Genomic DNA, 19,810 nt, shown 5'->3' with positions numbered 1-19,810 from the left:
GTTATAGAGGAAGAACGACTCCTGTCATAAATCATAACTCAGGTGACAGAGAAGCAACATTTCCAGTCATAAATGACAATTCAGGTGATTATACACAAAATGTTTCCAGTCATGTGATAGCTCAAATTTTGGAGGAAGAAGGTGTCTAGTCATAAATAACCCAGGTCTTAGAGAACATGATGTTGTCAGTCATAAATGATAACTCAGGTGACAGAGAAACAACATTTCCGGTTATAAAGAATAATTCAGCCGAGTTTCCTGGGAGCCTCATCATGGTGACAGGAGTCACAGCCAGTGCACCCACGAGAGCCATTGCTTCCTTCCTGGGCCTTGAGTGGTGCCTCCGACGAGGAAGCTGAGCCTCCGAACGAAGGCCTCACTGGCCTCCATGGCAGGGGCACGTCCTCGTCACCTTCAGTCCTGGGTGTTGTTTACTGCACCGTGTCATTTCCACCGCAGGTGAGCAGCTTCGGCCCCAGTGCAGGGGTGTGACGGCTGAACTCAGCGATGCCCGTTCTTGCTCAGAGCACAGGGCGTGGCAGTGTGGGGGCTGCTTTCCTCCTGGGGGGGTGGTCATCTGCCTTAGCTCTTTGTATCCCACTCCTTACTCCCACAGGCCACATCTACTCGAGGGGGTGGGGGGAGTGAACCATCAGGGGTGGGATTTGGGGAGCACCATCTCTGCCCTGATCTCGCATCTCCACCTGCTTCCAAGCCACCTCATCTTTCCCAGGGTTAGGGCCATCAGCTCATCACGATAGCCCCCAGGACTACCAACCCAGAGTAATTTTCCCAGTTAGGCATTGGCCTTTCCACGCCTCCCCTCAAAAAGCATAGCCCTGTGCCAACTCCCTCTGGCCTGTGCAGAGCGGCCTGGGGTCTCCTTCAGGGCTGGGCCAACAGGAACTGATGCGGCTAGAACCTCGTACAGTTGGAGGTCCCAGGAGCTGAATGTGGCGTGTCCCCTGGGCCATGGGTCGTTAGGATTGACACACTTGGCAGTCCAGGCCATCCCAACAGTGGGTTCTAGCCTGGGGATGAGAGCCATCCTAGTGGGGAAGGCCAAGTGGAAACCTCAGAAACCAATCCCACATGGGGAGCACGGTGCGGGGGGTACACCTATCCTCAACATTCACTCACGACCTGGCCCTGCAGAAACCAAGGACCCTGGAATGACCACAGACTCCCTCAGGCTTGGCTGACCAGTGGTTCCCTCGGCATGTCCCTGCCTCGTGCCAGGCGTGGCCTCATGGCTGCAGTGCCCCAGGGGACTCAGGTCCACGGCTCAAGCCCACTAATTTGGAGGCCTCAGAAAGGACCAGATGTAGTCACACACACATGGCATCCGTGGGGCTCACGCTCCCCTCCCTTGAGTCTTATGACCCTGTGGCCTTGCTGGGGGCAGCGCTCTGGTCTGCATCACCAATGGGGAATGAGAGGCCCACCACAGGAACATGGTTACACCCACCCTTTCACAAACCTGACTCCCACAGGCAGGACCCGTGGGAACATCTAGCCTTGCCAGGCCATGTGCATCTCAGGGATTGACTGCATCCCAGAAAGTGCCCATGACAGCCTGCGCAGGTTCTGTCCTCCGCCTGGGGCCCCAGGTATGACCCCCTCTTCATACCTTGGCCCTCCCATCTCAAGCAGAGGCCTCCTCTGGAAGGACGGGTGGGTGTGGGGATGGCCCATGTCCCTTCTCTCTACACAGGTCTGGTGAGCCAGGTCCTGAGGAGGCAAGTTCCCATGCCCTGCCCCACCCCCTCCCCTGCAGACACACACACATGCAAGCTCATGAACACACATGGCTTGTAGGGAGGATAGAGGGACTGCTGCGCCTGAACAGAGACACATGGCCGGGCTGGCCCCTCTGCTGACCATCTTTCTATCCTGGGGCCTCAGTGAGCCCTGAACTCCCTCCATCCCATCCCACAGAGTGGTGTTGCCCTCTAGTGGCCCATGGGCAGATGTGTCAGCTGCACCCACAGACCCCCTAGAACCCTTTCTGGGAAATGGGTCTAGGTCCGGTGAATGTTAACAACCCCCAACCCCCTCCCCAATCTCTCATCCTCTGCAGGCAGAGTCTGGGCTCTAAGGCCCTGCCCATACCCGTCTTTCTGAGCTCTCTTCCCCATGCCTGCCTCCCTTGCTGTCTACCTCTTTATCCACAGTGCCCCAGGCTCTCCCTTTCCTCCCAGACCCCTTCCTTCCACCTGGGTACCTGGACATTGGGCATTTCAGCAGCAACCTGTGAAATAAAGTTGTTTCATGGTCCCTGCCTACTCCAGCGCCAATACTAGGGTGTGGGCATCCCACCCCCTTTGCTCCTGGTGCCCAGACCCACCTTACCCCATTATAGGGTCTTTAGGAAACCACAGAACCAGGCTCTGGCTCCAAGGCAGAAGTCACTGGATCTGGTTCTGGATCTGGCTAAAGCCAAGGACGGCAGATGGCACAGAGTGTGCCACGGCTTGGGGGTCCTCCACTGTGCAGCCTGAAACCCTCCCACAGCTGTGTGTGCAGTTCCCATAAAACGGGCACAGCCTCTTCTGCCTTTATCCCCAAAGCATAAAACAGGCTAAAAGTTAAGTAATCGTGTGAGCAATTTTTAAATAATATTCAAAGAAGATGGGAGTGATAAGAGAAACAAAGCAAGAAAATTCTGGAAAAAAAGAACTTTTAATACTTAAAAAGTTATATAGCAAAAGGTAACACGTTCTTTAAAAAATGTATACAAAACACTAATATAAAATTTATTTTAGCATGAGATAAAAGCAAAACATAATATTCTGGGGAATATACCAATTATTGGCCAGTTGTTTCACATCTGTTAATGTGAATTTTCACTTGAACTGTGGTAATGCTACGGAACTGAACGCAGGGCGAGGTGCTGCTGCACCCTTGCCTGTGCAGCTGAGGGCATCTGACACGTGTTCGGAGGAACATCGAGGACTGCCTTCCCACAAGGAGGGCCATGTCTGACTGCTGTGAAGAATACTTTACCTAGAATTTTTTCTTGATTTCTGTAACACAGGAATAGCTTTTCTTTATGCATTAAATAGGCTTTGCAATGTCTGCACTAAGTAAAACAAGCTCACTGCAGATAGCAAGTGCCACCTTCTATATTGAGTGATTTTTACAATTTTAATGCTATGACCAGACTCTTATTTACGGCAATGTAATTTCTCTTTTGTTTCCCTAACCTATATTAGTCATCATTTTTAAACAAATTTGTAAACATTTTGTGTCCAATCAACCGCAGGCAGGATGAAACACATCTAGACAGTTCTTTACAAAGATAACAGAACTTGAACTATCTCCCTTTAAAACGGTGAAAATGACAGGCCACCTGCCTTCTAATACGCATTTTAAAATATATAAATACAGCACTTTCTTTTACCAATGCTTGGCCCTGCAGGTCTATGCCACGTTGTACAGATTTCTGGGGAAGTGACCTCACTGGTTGCATTCATGATTTGAAAACCACAGGCGGGGAGCCCCGCTCAATCAATCACAAGAGGAAAGCTTCTCTCTCTCTTCAAACTGCTTGTCCACCGCCAGAGACAGGGCCTGGAGGAAGCCCTCGATGGTGACGGTGGGAGCCTGGAAGGATAGATATGAAGGAATTGAGGGGTGACCCTCGCCTTTGAGGGCCAATGGCAGCACTCACCCCTTCCATGACACAGACGTCAGAGAGGCAACTCCGAGCAGCTGTTCTGAGTGAGCTGGCCCAGACCCGAGGGGCATGAGCACCTCTCGGAGGCTTGGATGTGAGCTCTGGATGTGCACAAGCAGAGACACACGGCACGGCCACCTCCTCCCAAAGAGCTTGGCGGGGCCCCACCACTAAGGCACCCAGGCTAGCACCCCCTAAGCCCCAGGAGCCTGTCCCTTTAGAAACTGAGGTAAAAGAAGGCAGATATCCCAATGGGTTAAGTGTGACTCCTAGCAAGGCCACACACTGCTGGACAGAGTGGATGGTAAAGAGAAAAGCACCCAGAGGCGGAGGGTGGCTGTAGACTTACCTGAATGTACAGGGCATGAGCCAGAAAAGGGAGTTTTCTTAAGACACGGCCGCTGAGGCCCTCGCTCTTCCTGTGAATGTAAGCCAAGTTCGGGGATGTCACGTGAACAACTAGTTTTAGGACTAGTTTTCCTACCCAGCTCTGAATGTCCCTTCTCCCACAACCCCTCGAGGAGTCCTCAGCTACTGCTCCCGGTGGGGAAGGGTCCTTGCTGCCCAGATGTGCCACCTATAGGCACCGCTGTGCTCAGGGACCAACGCCAGCCCAGCGGCATGGATTACCTCATATCTTTATTAATTTTTGCAGAAATTTCTGAACTGCTCCCCTCTGTCCCATCTCAACTGGTTTAAATTTCTTCAACAGGTAATTCAAAAAAATACCCTTTAGCCCAGCTGGTGTGGCTCAGTAGTTGAGCGTTGACCCATGAACCTGGAGGTCACGGGTTTGATTCCTGCTCAGGGCACATCGCTTCTCAGCCTTTTGGCTAAGATCAAGTGATTCCTGGTCAGGGCCCCAGTAGAGGGCGTGCAGGAGGCAGCCGATCAAGGATTCTCTCTCATCATTGATGTTTCTGTCTTTCTTCCTCTCTCTGAAATAAATTAAAAAAAAAAAATTCTTTAAAAAGTACTATTCCTGCCCTGGCCAGTGTGGCTCAGTTGGTTGGAGCACTGTACTGTGCAACGAAAGGTTACCAGTTCGATTCCTGGTCAGGGCACATACCCAGGTTTCGGGTTCCATCCCCAATCAGGGAGTGTATGAGAGGCAACCGATCGATGTTATCTCTATCACACTGATATTTCTCTTTCTCTCTCTCCCCATTTCCTTCCTCCCACTCTAAAAGTATATAAAATTTTTTTATATATATATAAAAAAATAACAATACCATTCTTTATGCTATCCCTTCATTCAAAACCTTCCATACGCCTCACGACCTCAGAATAAAGTTCAAACTCTGGTCAGAACTCAGAAGTTCTCCAGAATTGGCCCTCGGCAGCGCAACCCACCTGAGGTCCCTGCACACACGGTGCCTGCGGCCTCACCGATTTCTCTCCAGTTTATCTGAATTCTAACTGTCCTTTGAGGCTCTGCCCCATTTCTCCACCTTCTTTGATCCCCAAAGCCATCTGAGAACTTGAAAGCACTATCAGCCCTGGACCAGGAACCCAGGGCTAGGGGGCTCCGAAGCTCCACCAGCCTGTGTATGATGACTTGGGGTTCAACTCTCTATCCTCTGACCCCCAAACCCTGACCCCAGACGGCTACAGTCAATTATGACTCCCTATTACTACAGCGAATGGACTTTTCTTGGTTACAAAAATTAGGTCCATTCGCACCTTGAAATTTCACTCAAAAGGAGGCTCAACTTTGACACGTTGTTTTCAATGAAGCCAATCATCTCCAGTTCTCGGAGGGTCAGCAGCTGCTGGCGAGGGTATATGATCTGACACTGGGAAGACGGGCAGAATGCATACGGTCAGTAACAGGACAGCATGGAGAGAGCAAGCACATCACATCTTATAAAATGCAAACAGGCCATTTAACAAGTGCATGCACACTCACTCCTTCCCAACACACATCTCCCTGATTCTTCAAAGGCAAGAATACAAACAACAAAACACATCTCAGAAACCAGCAGTTTTTGGCCAAAATGTGTCCTCACCACGTCACGTGTCAACATGGGAGTTCAGTCTGACACAACCCACAGACGGCAGAGCTGGGCTTTGGAGCCAGGACTTCGCCTGCCTTTCAAGGAGGGTCTGTGTTTGTTGTTTTTAAGATAAGACTCTCATTTGGTGGAATGACACACCCAGGATCTGAGTCAGAGAGCACCTTGTAAACCACAAGCCTGCATGTTGGATGTTCTCTGCCAAGTAGCCACATGGACTGTCACACTGCCACCGCTGAATGAATTTCAACACAAACTGTTTCGATTCAGGAACCAGGAGAGAGAAGAATGAAGGAAAGGCTTCCCCCGTACATTTTGGAGGTTTGATGAGGATCGTGGGTAAAATTAAGAGGCAGGGTTTGAGCTCGATGTATTTCAACCCCTGCCTAAGTGACCTCAGGCTCCCTGCAGCCTCCCGAGCTGCCACTGCGACCCCTCCATTAACAGGCACCGTCCTGCAGCCTTGTGCGAGGATGGCAGACCTCAGGGTCTTGACAGGAGGGCACAATCACACGTCAGCCTTCAGGACCAGCCAAATCTCCACTAGAGCATTGGAATACCCTAACTTCCTGTACTCTGTGTAAGAAGCTACCCCTGCCCACATGCTCAGCTCCCAGAAAAAGTCCGTGCACCTGGCTGAACTTTAGAACATCCCTGGATTCACAGGCCGTCAGAACCAGAACTTGCCAGGAATGCTGACCACAGCCCATACACTTCCTACCCATTCATCGCCTGAAAGTAAATCAAACAACCACGATGATCATTTTGTACCAAAAGAGCAAAAATATTGAGTCAGTGGCCATGATTTTGACCATTAATGCAACCTGACAGATAAAACAAACTGAAATTTTCAATCTAAAGAAATGGTTAATGCCTTGTCAAAATACCTTATTCTATATTCGAACTACTTTAAGCTATGTCAAGGAATTAAAAAAATATAAAAAGTCTAATGGTTAGTAAGAGAAAAAACATCAAAGCACCTTCATCAGTTCTTCCAAACAGGAGAGGTAGATTTTGAAGATGGCTGCGGCAGAGGGGGGCCCGATATACTGCCTGATGTCAGCCCTGTCCACGAAGGCTACGTCGATCCTCTCCGTGATGTTGGAAGTGGTCAGTATTACCACGTTGGAGTGCCTGGAGGCAGAGGAGCGAGGACCAGTCAGCCCGTGCCTGTGACTTGATTATACCCTACCCTACACAGGGATTGTCAGGAGCTGCCTGAAGGTTCTGGGCACTTAGCTGTCGTTCAGCTAGCTATCCTTCCTATCCCAATACCAGCCCATGAGGCCTCCTGAGGTCCTGTAACTCTTGAGCTCCTGGCCACACACAGCTGTTCCCTTACTTCTTTCAATTGTGATAAAGGTAAAATCTCTGAGGGCATCCCTGACTGCTCCATCTCCTGACCCTTCCCCCAGTACCTACACCCCATCTGCCTAGGCACAGCATACAACTGCTCATCACACAGCTATCGACAACCATGGAGCAGACTTAAAATCCCCTTTACCAGCTGCTTTCCCCTCTAGCTTCCAAATTCCGAGAGAGCCACCATTGCCACTCTGCTCTCCAACCTGGGCTGGCACAAGGTGCCTTGGGGAGCATGCTTCCCAGCCTGGTAGGCTTGAGCACAGGGGCAGTGCTGCTCTCAGGGACTGTGGTCAGCATACAGATGGTTCACAGGTAGCCAGGGAGCATCTAGGAAGATCAGCTTCACCTGGACTCTGGCAACAGGTGTGCAGCCCTCACAGGGTGAACAGGGTGAGCCAAACAAGGGCAGGGAGGGGAGTTTGACATGCTTGCTGTACAGGCTTGTAGCTGAGGAGCAAAAGGCTGTACCATATAGCTTAAGTGTGCAGTGGCTATGCCATCTGGGTTTGTATAAGTGCCTCTATGATGTTCATTCGACAAAATCACCTAACAATGCATGTACCCCCATCGTTAAGTGGCACATGACTGTAGTACCTTTTAATTTGATCGATTTGGGTCAAGACAGCGTTGACCACACGGATGGCATCTGAAGGCTCGGTGCCTGCCCTGCAGGCATTGCGGGAAGCTGTGAGGCTCTCCACCTGTGGGGACAGAGCAATGGAAAAAACTTACAGCACCTGGCCCCACAGGGCAGCCACGGAACATGTGAATGAGCAAGTGAATGAACAAATGAATGGGTGTCAGGTGTCCAGGTGTGCCAGGAGCTTAACATGTGGGATGGCAAAGAGGACAGGGCTGCATGAGACAACAACTGCCCGATGGAGGCTGGGCTGAGTGAGGGGCTGGCTGCGCCCTGGCAGCAGTAAGAGGCGCTCAGTCTTGAATTTCCTCCACCACAGGTTTGATGCCTGAACATGCCTACCTCGTCAATCAGGACGAACACCAGAGCATCCTTGTCATCAATCAGATCCTGGATCTTCTGGAACATCTTAGTTACTAGCTTGCCACTCTGGAACCAAAACACTCAGTGTTGACTTGTACTCATCATGCTGCGTGGTGCATACCTGTCCCCACCCGGCATCCTTCTGACCCCAGGTACCCCTGCCATTTCCTGACAGCCCTCGGAGAACTCCCTAATCAGAGAAGCCAGGTCTGCAGGGGTGGAGGTAGAGCCAAATGCCCTCTTTCCCTGCTTCATGTGCCAGGACACTGAGACTTGAGCCCACAGACTCCTGTCCAGGGGCCACATGGCTCACCTGTCTGTTTTCTTACTTCCCCTTTCCCAGCTGTCCCCACGACTGGGAATGAGATGAATCATGGGTGCCAAGATGCAAACCAGCCAGGCACACTCCTTACGGACACTCCCTGTCCCCACTCCAACCTACCAGAAGGGCCCGCTGACAGGGCTGCCTGCGGCAGAACACTTCAGAAGTGAGGGATACCTGTAACGTCACCTTGTCCAAGCCCCTCAGTTCACAGATGGCAGAAAAAGGCTCAGAACTCCGAGTGCATGCTCAGCTGAGGGGTGCAGTCCAGGTTAGAACTCAGGATGCCCTCCCTCCTCAGACAATGTTGATAGTCAAAGGTCTGTTGTACCCAGGCTTTCAGGCCTCACACTATTTCCAAGTGACTGCTTAGCTCTGAAAGTTTCCTCTGACCACAAAGTCAGATGCACAGAAAGTTTGCCTAATATACAGGCCATCTTTCCAACTAAATGATTGACAATCCAGAGAACTAATACTTACTTCTGAAAACCACTTAGAAAAGAGGCTGTGGCTATTTATTTCAATTAGTTGGCCATACCGGTACCTAGGATGATAAAAAAAAAAAGAGAGAGAGAGAGAGAGAGTTAAGACAATTACTTTACAAATTAGTCCTCTAGCAAACCCCAGTGGCAGCACTTTTGCTCATTAAATACAACACCTCTCAGCTGCCCAGTGTGGTGAGCATTACTAACAAGTCATAATTACTGACAAAGAACTGAGATACCTAGTAGTCTGCATACTAACTAGTATGAAAAATCTAAAAAAATGCAACCAACAGTTCTGGTTGAAGCAAATTAAGTTTTTCAAACTGAATATCTTCATTTGAATTAAAACAACAGTAAAATTCCTCTCATTTTTAATCTACTTATAATTTATATTTATGTTTTGAAAGTACTACTGGTACTAATAAGCAAACAAATCTAAATAAGCATCAGAAGTTTACCTGGCGCTGAATATTTTTTCCACAAAAACTTAAAGACTGTGACAATTTATTTTCCAGCACAAACACCGTGGATACTCAGATGACAAAAAGTGAACCTTAACACACAAATTGAATGACATCAGCAGTAATCCTGCAGCCACTCAGGAGGCAGCTGAGAGGTCTGGACACACTTACTAGTAGTTCTGACTAGAATCACACAGGAAACCAGACTGAGGCAGGACAGGAGCTGACTCCCAGGTCCTTTTCAGTGTCTTTTATGTCGAAAGTCCACAGAAGGAAAAGAAGTACTTTCAACTTTAAAAAAGAGACTTTCCATTTAAAAAAGAAAAAAAGACCACTTACTAATTCTGTTCACAAAAGAGGAGAGGGAAGACAGACAACTTAACAAAATAAAGACTGGATTGAGTAGCAAACAGTTATACATTATCAGATTTTTGTACAGTCACGTGTTGTTTAATGAGGGCATACATTTGAGAAATGCATGGTGAGGTGATTTCCTCATTGTGAGAGCTTTATAGATGCACTTACACAGAGGCACTTGGTAAACACGATGTATGACCCCGCAAAACACCACACACACACACACACACACACACAACACTGTTTTACAGCAAACTCTTTTTATAAGTAGAAAGAGTACATTGTAAAGAAAAATAAAAAGTATAACAACAGAAAGTATACACACTAAATACATAAGCCAGTAACATAGTTGTTTATTATCATTATCAAATATTATGTATTTTACATAACTGTATGTGCTGTACTTTTATACAACTGGCAGCTCAGTGGGTTTGTTTATACTAGCATCAACACAAACACATGAGTAATGTGTTGTGCTCTGATGTTAGGATGGCTTCAATGTCACTAGGCAATAGGAATTCTGCAGCTCCATTATAATCTTATGGGACCATCATCATTTATGGAGCCAGTTGTTGACCAAAAAGTAGTCATGCCATGCATGACTGTGCTGGGAAAACTTCTATTTCTTGTAACAACATTTTCACTCTGTGGTGTTTTAGGAAACTGCCCATAGAGATCTTTAAAACACAGATGCATTTCAATATGTCAAGACAAAGGCCAAGTTGCTAAGCATAAAAAAAAAAAGGGTTGAAATAAAGCAATTTCCCTATGAAAAAATACAAAACATTTTGAAAAGAAAGTAGATATTTAAAAGTAAATCTCATAGAATTCCCTTTTCTAAAGCCAAATGGAAGTAACAGGCACCAGATTTACACTGTGCCTTCACCAACTAGACTACTGGACCACATAAATGAAGTAACATCTATGAAGGGCACTGGACAACAGGCACCAGAGGACTGTGACCTGAGAGAAGGGAAATAAATTGGCGCTACAATCGTCCGGCTCTCTGTGTGGAGAAGACATAAGAACACAACCACGGTGCTGAATTGGGGAGACAGAGGTCAGAGTTCAAAGAGCCCGAGGCGACAGAGCAGAGGTACAGAGGGCAGGAAAATTTTCAGAAATAAAGCATCAGAAATCACCCGGATGTTCCCTCAAGTCTTTACTGAACACTTGGATATCTATGAGCAGGGAAATCCATGAGGCTCTCCAGACCTGTGAGCTAAACGGTTTCCAGTGCTCACACAGACTGGCTGTGTTCAAGTTCCTAACAGCCAAAGCAGAGAATACTTGTACTCATTCAAGGTGTTCAACAGAGACCTCAGGAGGGGCCCCCTGGAGAATTAAAAATAGACTATACCTAGACCCCTCTCTAACAAAGCTTAAAAACAAACCTCAAAAGGATCACAACAAATCATGAGTAACGTAAATGCCTATCAGAACAAGACCCAACAAACAGCCTTTGGAGAACCCAGACACTTCAGATCACAATGTCTGCATTCCAACAGAAATTACCTGACATGCCAAGAGCAAAAAACATGACCTGTAACCAGAAGAAAAACCAGTCAATAGACAGACTCAGAAATAATGATTATGGAGTTAGTCCACAAGAACATTAAAACAGCTATTATATACTTGATCAGGGACTTTACAGAACATAAGTAAAAAGTATAAAAGAAACCAAATGGCACTTCAGAGAAAAAAAAATTCACTATCCGAAATGAAAATTTCTCTGAATGGAATTAAAAGCAAATTAGATACTGCAGGAAACTATCCAAAGTGAAAAACAGACAGAAAAAGTTTAAAACCTGAAAAAACAAAAAAGTGTACCAGTGGCCTCTGGGATAACATCACACAGTCTAACTTGCAAATCAATGGGCTCCCAGAAAAGGGGCCGAGGGGAGACTAGGAAAATTAGTTGAGAAAATAATGGCCAACTATTTTCCAAATGTGATAAGACCATAAATTCCAAAACAGACAGAACTCAAGGAGAAACAGACAAATTCACCATTAGAAGCTTGGCCATTCCTTTCCAGTAAGTGACAGAACATCAGACCAGACCATCAGCAGGGACATCAAGTACCCTGCGCTGACATCCATGAAGCATTCCACCCAACAAGAGCAGAAACACGTTCTTTAAAGTGCACATGGAACGGTCCACAGGACAGAACACGTGCTGGTCACTAAGCAAGTCTCCATAAGTTTAAAAAGATTGAAGTCATAACTCAAGACTATGTTGAGTACAGAGGAATTATTTTACAATGAAAGAGAAGGACCTACTATTCATGTAAAGTTATTAAAAAGACAGCTTATGCTATTATAAAGGAAAAGCAGGGAATCTCATTCCCAGTACTCTCCTCTCAAATCACCAGTTACCTGCTTGAAAGTCGAATGGTCAATTTCTGGGCCAAGGCCCTACACAGGGATGTTTTTCCAGTTCCTGGAGGACCTGGAACAAAATTTAAGCAAATACGTGTTTAAGTCAGCGTTGTGACAGATTTCTTAAAACAACAGCAGTTGCATTTTCCACAGAATACAAAAGAAGAAGCGGAGAGTTCAATACTATGAATGTTATTACAAGCACTGCTTATTAACTCACAAAGAAGTCTGCTAGCAAAGTGCCATAAAATATTACCAATACTGTACACTTTAAAAGTCTTTTTTCCTAATCTGAATTTAACTTGTGCTTCTCGTCTTAGCTTCCACTGCCCCTGACACAAACCCTGCTTCTGGGCCGAGAGGCTGGCTCAGCTCTGAGTGAGCACTGCATTTCCTGGTCTATGGCTTCACTGACACCTTCCTTGTCCCCACATGTCATCTATGAAATTTACTTATTAAGGCATCTTTCAAAAGTCAAACCCACCTTTCTTGTTACTCATCAGGACTCTTAGGCACTGAAGCTTGCTGTGTCTGCAGCCCACAGCAGCACCGTCTTTCACTATGGCTATTTCTACACCGGCCCGCACCCCACACTAAACCAGAGGATGAAGGCAGGGACTCTTGATTGTACAGCCTCTTGCTCTGTGTGTCACCTAACATGCCTTGCAGAAGTTCTGAGGTGACCAATGTAGAAGAACAAACGCATCTAATAGAAAATGCTGGTACATTCAACTGATTTTCTGCAAGCATTTTCAATAATGAAAAAGAAAATATAGAACAAGTTCTAAAATAAAATAATTGAAATACCTACTGAATGCCTACTCTGATCCTGGTATCAGGATAATGTGCTATCTTCTATTTAAAAGACACTTTTTAAAAGGTGTATACAAGTGTACAATCTTAACTGGTATAAAGAGGCTGGTTACTCTGCACTCCTAAGCTAAGAAAAATACCCCCTATCTTTCTCTGAGAAGAACCAGACAAAATTTCTGTAAAGTATGGTTTTGCAGCTTACTACTCACAAAGCAAAGCTCTAAGAATGCTACAAAGAAATACCAGGCAATTTCTTTTCCAAGGAATTTACGATCAGTTGGGAGAAATAAGAGTTAATTGAAATGTTTAATAATAATGTAAAAAGTCACAAGGCAGTAATTGGGTGGCTGCCAGACAAATGGTCAAGTAACAAATGCCCAGAGTAATGTCAGCTGCATCGGCTTCATGGAGAAGGAACATTCTAGGACAACTCTGGCTCCACCAGAACGAAACTGCTGCAACTCCTCCCAGAAGGACAAAGGTACAAGTAAAACCTGACATCACAGTCTACCTTGTCACATGTAACCTCGCATGCCTTACCATGAAGCAGCACCACCCGGTTCCAGGTGATGAGATTGCTGTCAACATTCCTGTCTGAAAACAGTAACGCTGTCATCACATAATCGAGGAGCTGAGTGAAGAAAGGAAACATGCAGATAAAGAGGCTAACAGGCACAGGCTCCACTCTGTGTGCTCCTGCACGAGCAGCAGGGACAGGAGCAAGGCAGCCCTACAGAGACGCCACAACCAGACACTTCCTGGATACATTACAAGCTTTCATCTTAGAAGGTAACTTAAAGCAGAAGAGGATAGCTGCTGGCTATTACTATTATAAGCATAAAGGATAAACAAATATTTGAATGCCTAGATTACACAAAATAACTAAGGGACTTGTAAAGTAGGACTAAGCTCCTTCCTCTGGGCTGACACAGCAGTAGGCAAGCACACAGCACACTTACTACAATATAACAGTCAGGACTCCCTCCTCTCACTGTGGCTGCCTAGAGCAGCCTGGAGGCCAGGATTAAAACTCCCAGTATCCCCCACAGCGTGCAGAAGGACTCCTCCCTTGAAGGCAGTTTAGACGTGCTGGTACTTGCTCCATTCTGCCAACCTGCTCTGTCTGCAGTGTTCCCCTCAGCCCCCATGGTTCCTAAGAGTGAAACCCCATGTAAGCTGTCTTCACATTTGGCACCCTCCCTCTTCCCCCTCAGGGGATGCCCCAGAGACCAACTCCATGTGGGAGCAGTCTCAGAGGACAGACATCTAGGATATCAGCTGCTGGTGGGCAGTGGCTCCCAAAAGCCTATTTGAGTCAAAGAGCTCTGAGTTGTTGGCAACACAATAGTGACTCTACTTCAAACAAGGGGGCCTTTTGGGGAAAAAAGTGAAACTTACGTGAGATTTGACTTCCACATCATACACCAGGCTGTCCCATAGCCCATGGAATTCAGCTGTGACAAAATGAAACAAAAATTTAACTTTAGGAAGCAAGCATTACACCTACCAGCGAGATCTGCCCTGAGCCACCGATGCTCTCCCCTGCTCCACACATGGCATGCTAAGATTCTGATTACAGGGAAGTTAAATTTTTAAAAACTGTCTTAAAATTAAATATGTAAAATAAATGTCAGCTATGTAGGACTTTTGACAGGTAATTAACTGGGTAAGAGTTACTTTTTGTCATGTTGTTACATACAGCCATCTCTTGTGGACCTGTGTTTTCCACAACACACTCTAATCCACCACTCTCCCTGTAGGTCAACACTTGGGCAAGGCAGACCAGCGGGTCTAGTCTAGCCATTAGGACATCAGGCATAAAACTTGATGACTAAGTTAACCCCCGGACTCTGCCTACAAGAACACATTGGCAAGTCCATGAATAAGCATTGAGACAGTAGGAGGAAGGAGTGGTCCAGCAGGACTGACCAAGTGGGCAGGAAGGAAGAGAATGGTCCCTTTCTCAATGAACACCATCTGTGAGGATCCAGTGCAAAGGAACTCTCTACTTTCCTCTTTTGCAAGATATAAAATACCTTAAAGTCCTACAAAACAAATTAACAAAAACCTCTCTGGTTAACTGACTTGGAAATTCTGAGATTATGCCATCCTCTGACCTTGTGGACTCAGCATGCTCTACCTACTGTTATTATCACACCTACCTGCGGGCAGAACCCAATGATTTGCTGCAATTATATTTTCTGTCTCTTCTTCCAAATTTTCACTGGTGGGGCCATCTTCATTTAGGTGGAAGATGTGAAGTGCAATAGTGCATACACTCAAATCAATGGGCTATGATGAGAAGGAAAATCAAATAAGTCTACACAAATGGAAAAATCACTTGCTTTTCAATTCTAATATCCAATTTGAATCCTAAAGTCTAAAAATAAAGATTGAAGGTGATGTTAATAGAAAAAAAGTCTATTATTTCAGATTCAGAATTAGCTCTTTAAATGTGTTTATCCCTCCCTCCCCTTTTGGTGTATAACATCCATTTGAAAAAACAACTTATTGTTTTTATAATTATAAAAGTAACACACTTGTTAAAAATTGCAATTATAGAATGAAGAATGTCAAAGTTGCCCAGCATGGCTCAGTGGCTGAGCGTCCACGGTTAGGGGTTGCAGGTTCGATTCCCAGTATGGAGCATGCAGGAGGCAGACGATCAGTGATTCTCTCTCATCATTGATATTTCTATCCCTCTCTCCCTCTCCCTTCCTCTATCTGAAATCAATAAAAACATTAAAAAAAAAATAAAAAGAATGTCAAAGTCCCCTACAACCAACCTCATGTTAGCCTATAATACATCCACATACATCTGACTCAAAATTGATTCTATCACAGTTTTCTAACCACACTTTTCCCAGTTACTAGAGCTAGGAGACATTTTACATCAGTAGATAGAAATACCATTCTCTTTCATGGTTATAGCATATTTGGTGTGAATCTGTCAGACATTTAACCAATCTCTTATAAATAGTTAAAATATTTTGATAGCTAAGGTGGTGTGGTTTTGGAACCAGTGTGCCCATGAGGCCTTCCTGACTCCCCAGCATCCACACAATTACAGAGGAAGCCCTTTCTTCAGAGGGTGGTTCTCAGTTCATATCCTGGGAGTCACTCCTGGAGCCATAGCTAGAGCCTGCTGCTCTCCACAATCTATCTCGCGTTCATCTTACATTATCCAAATGTTTCCCATTATCTAAAAGGTTAAAAATGGCAGCAGGTGAATGTTGCACGGACATGCTCCTGGGAACAAACTGGAATTACAACTAAAAAATTACAAAGAAAAAATTCCTGAATAATCAACGGAAAACTTGTTGGAGAGAACCCTGATACCTGAGGACAGGAAGTGGAGACCGCATAGAGACTATTGGAGAGGCGGAGGCGCAAAAGGGCTGGCCGGGCACTCACAGACAGCAACTGAAGTTCCTGAGAGATATCTCAGCTGTGGGGGGGTTGCCAATGAGAACTCTGTGATCCAATCCCCAAGCTGGGCCCCCCAGCAGAGAGCACCAGAACTGAGAAGGCTGCCCACATAACATCTGGCTGTAAAAAGCAGCAGGGTTGCTATCTGCCAGGGAGTGACAGCTGGAAATTCAAGCATCCTCTTAAAGGGCCAACACACAAAATTCCCTGTGGAGCCACCCACCATGTGCTCCAGCAGGGAAGGCAGAGTGGACTGGAGCTGTGTGAGCAGAAGCCAGGGTTGGGGACTCAGGGGTTAGAGCTCAGAAGGCAGACACCCCTAGTTTCCTGTGCTGAGTCATTCCCTCCTGCAGTGGAGGACACCTTTCTCACAGATATTTGCAATCAATAAAAACATTTAAAAAAATACATTTTTTTAGGACATGCTGGGGCAACGGAGATGAGGAAATGGGCTTGTCTTCTTGAATCTCTTCACTTAGTCAAGCATATGACTAAGTGAAGCACTATTGCACTTCACATCTTCCACCTAAATATATTATTTTCTGTGCTGAGTCATTCCCTCCTGCAGTGGAGGACACCTTTCCCACACAGACATATCAACAGTACAATGATTGAAATTTCTTTTGAGAGCCAAATTTTTTAAACTTAAACTTCTTCTAACGTCACTTCTTCAAAATAGACTCGCCCAGGCTGTGGTATTTTGTGGAAGAGCCACACTCAAGGGGCCAAAGAGCTGCATGTGGCTTGCGAGCTGCAGTTTGCCGACCATGGGCCTGGGGCAATTCAAGTTGGCATCCTATCAGTTGGTAGGCAGAGGCAATCTCTGGAGGCTTTGAGTATTTGCCTGATCTAATTAGTCAGAAATAGCATTTGACACTGTCCTGCACTAGAGATTGAGAGGTATAGCAGATCTACCTAATACCTAGTCACAAACCCAAACAGGCAGCCAAAATCAGGAGACAAAGAAACAACCCCCAAATGAAAGAACAAAAGAATTCTCCAGAAGAGATAAATGAAATAGAGATAAGAAATTTATCTGAAAGAGTTCAGAGTAATGATGGTAAAGATGCTCAACAGCATGAGAAAAGATATAGCAACTATAAAAACAGAAATAAAGTATGACATTGCACAAATAAAGAACACATTGGAATGACAGTTAAAATATTTCAAATTGTTAGCTATTATTAACAATAATATTTGTTCATATATCTCTACAAAATTACATACTTATATGTTACGATAAGTTCCTTGAGGTGAATCTGCAGTCGAAGATGAGAACATTAAAATGTTTAGTGGTTAGCACCCATGTCTTCCAGCTAGGCTGTGCTACCTGTCCCTCCACAGCAGTGTTGGAAAGCTCTCCAGTTCCCCTCAGCTGGCCAAAATCGAGTACAATGACATCAAATCTCAGTGTGGATAAAACTCCAACACGCCACAATTGTTGGTCCTAATCTATAATAAAAAAGTAATAGCTAATTAGACCGGACAGCCAAAGGACCTTCTGGACGACCTTCCAGACGAAGCCGGGGCTGCGAGGGCCGAGCCCCCTGCACAAATTTCGTGCAGTGGGCCTCTAGTATAAGAATGAAGAGGTCCACCACGTAAGTGTTATTTTAGTGTCATATCAATTCTTCCAAATTGATTCTTTATAAGACAGAAACCATCCAGGTATCAGTAATGTGAGGCACACACTTTGGGTTGTTTTTACTCTGGTGACAGAACTACCCCAACGCATCCACACTGTCATACAAAGCTCTTCTTAGCTCCCACACATGAACAGGTGAGGCAGTCCATACGCTGGACTAAGTGAAGAGATTCAAGAAGACAAGCCCATTTCCTCATCTCTGTTGCCCCAGCATGTCCTGTGGTCCTAATACATTCTGGGCACTCTATAATTTTTGTTGACTGAAAGGATAAGAGAGAAGGCACACAGGCCTCATCAGCACAGCCCACTATTCTTGGTGCTGCCTTCTAATTCCTGGTTTCCAATCTCTCCCCGACTGTCCTGACAGCAGGCTGGAAACGGGGCCACGTCTACTCCCGGCACCCGGCCCCTGCCAGAGAACCAGTACTTATTCGATCGTCAAACCAACAGGTAAGCAAAGCAAACCAGTTTCTGACATACACTATCAAAGCAGCAAGCAGACATTCATGGCAACAACTTTCTATTTAGCTAATGGTTAACTGTTTCTTGGCACAGGGAATTAGTAACCTACCTGTGGGTCTTTAACCTTTAATTCTGTGTCAACAATAGACACAGACTGCACATTTCTGGTCAGAAAAGGATCATCAAACTCAGTCCACGTGTAATCACCAAACACAATATTATGTCTGTTAAGTAGCTTTCTAACACTCAGCTTTATATCTTCTTTTTTTGCCGTGCTGGACAAACAAATAAAACACAAAGGTCAGTTCTAAGTTAAAAAAACACACACCAAGATTTTTAACACTTAAAAACAAAAAAAGAAATTGGGGCATGCATAAGAAAGTGCAGTAGTGCAGAGTACAGGAGAGAGTGGGCCTGCCTGGGGATCAAACTGGAGCCACTCCTTGCCTGCCAGCTGTGGGACCTGGAGAGCAGCTCACCTGGTGCCTCATCTCTTCATCAGATAAAGGGGGCAGTAGCAACAGTTTTTGCTACACTGGACTACTTTGGAGATTAGTCAATAAATTCAAAGTGTTTAGGACAATGCCTAGCATATAGTAAGCACTCAATAAATGTTGGCTATTCCTATTGTTAGTGAAAGAAGGAAAGCCCACCGCTGTGGGGTCAGGTCAGGAGTTTGCATTTTAACAAGTGCCCAAGGCTGGCGTTCACACTGAGAAAACAGAATACTTCCGGCTTGGCATTCAAGGCTCCACTCAGCCCACCTTGCCACCTGACGGCCACGCTGACTGGTTCTGAGATCACCCCAAGGTGTGCGATCACTGTGGTATGCCTCCTTGCACGAAAGAGCCTGAGAAATGCTGGCTCCAATGACAGTATCTGTATTTCCCCTAGAACTGAGAGCTCCGAGTATCTGGCCCATCCTAACTTCCAGCTTCCCTGGGCTGCGCCCGGCTGGGCTCAGCGTGGGTCCCGTTCAGGGCCGGGCCTGATGGTCAGGTCCGTGTCCGGCGCAGTGGGCTGCAGGGGAGGTCTGGGCCGAGTGTTGTCCGTAGGGGCCACGCAGAGGCCGAATCGCCTCAGACCTACCCGGGTCCCATTGGGTCGGGTCAGGCCGGCTTACCTGCCTCTTCGCTGGTGCACCTCCACATGGATGGACGGCGTCTCGGGCACGCAGGGCAGCGCCTGCTTCAGGTCGCCCACGGCCTGGTCCATAGCACCGTCGCCGCTGCCAGGAGCAGCGGGTACCAGGCCCGATCGTGGCCGCCGCCTGACACCCGGCGCCACCACCACGTCCACTTCCACCTCCTCCACAGCTGCCGAAAGGACCGTCTGCCCAGCCCGGACTTCGAATCTGCCGCGCGCAGCGCGCCCTCCCCTGACCCGGAAGCACTC

General features: G+C 46.4%; 1 protein-coding gene across 1 annotated transcript; it reads right to left on the bottom strand.

Annotated features, from left to right (window-relative positions):
• Positions 1-2,745: 2,745 nt before the first annotated feature.
• Positions 2,746-19,788, bottom strand: TRIP13 (thyroid hormone receptor interactor 13). The gene is made up of 13 exons (XM_079797046.1): positions 19,539-19,788; positions 18,525-18,690; positions 15,042-15,171; positions 14,278-14,333; positions 13,420-13,510; positions 12,064-12,136; positions 8,865-8,928; positions 8,042-8,128; positions 7,654-7,760; positions 6,675-6,828; positions 5,363-5,475; positions 4,029-4,098; positions 2,746-3,606 (listed from the first exon to the last, which is right to left on the bottom strand). The coding sequence occupies exons 1-13, from the start codon at positions 19,628-19,630 to the stop codon at positions 3,511-3,513; spliced, it is 1,299 nt and encodes a 432-aa protein (XP_079653172.1). The 5' UTR covers positions 19,631-19,788; the 3' UTR covers positions 2,746-3,510.
• Between the last annotated feature and the right edge of the window lie 22 nt (positions 19,789-19,810).

This window comes from Cnephaeus nilssonii (assembly GCF_951640355.1).
Source record: "Cnephaeus nilssonii genome assembly, chromosome: 2".
Lineage (NCBI taxonomy): Eukaryota > Metazoa > Chordata > Mammalia > Chiroptera > Vespertilionidae > Cnephaeus > Cnephaeus nilssonii.
This window is presented reverse-complemented; position numbering and strand designations above follow the sequence as displayed.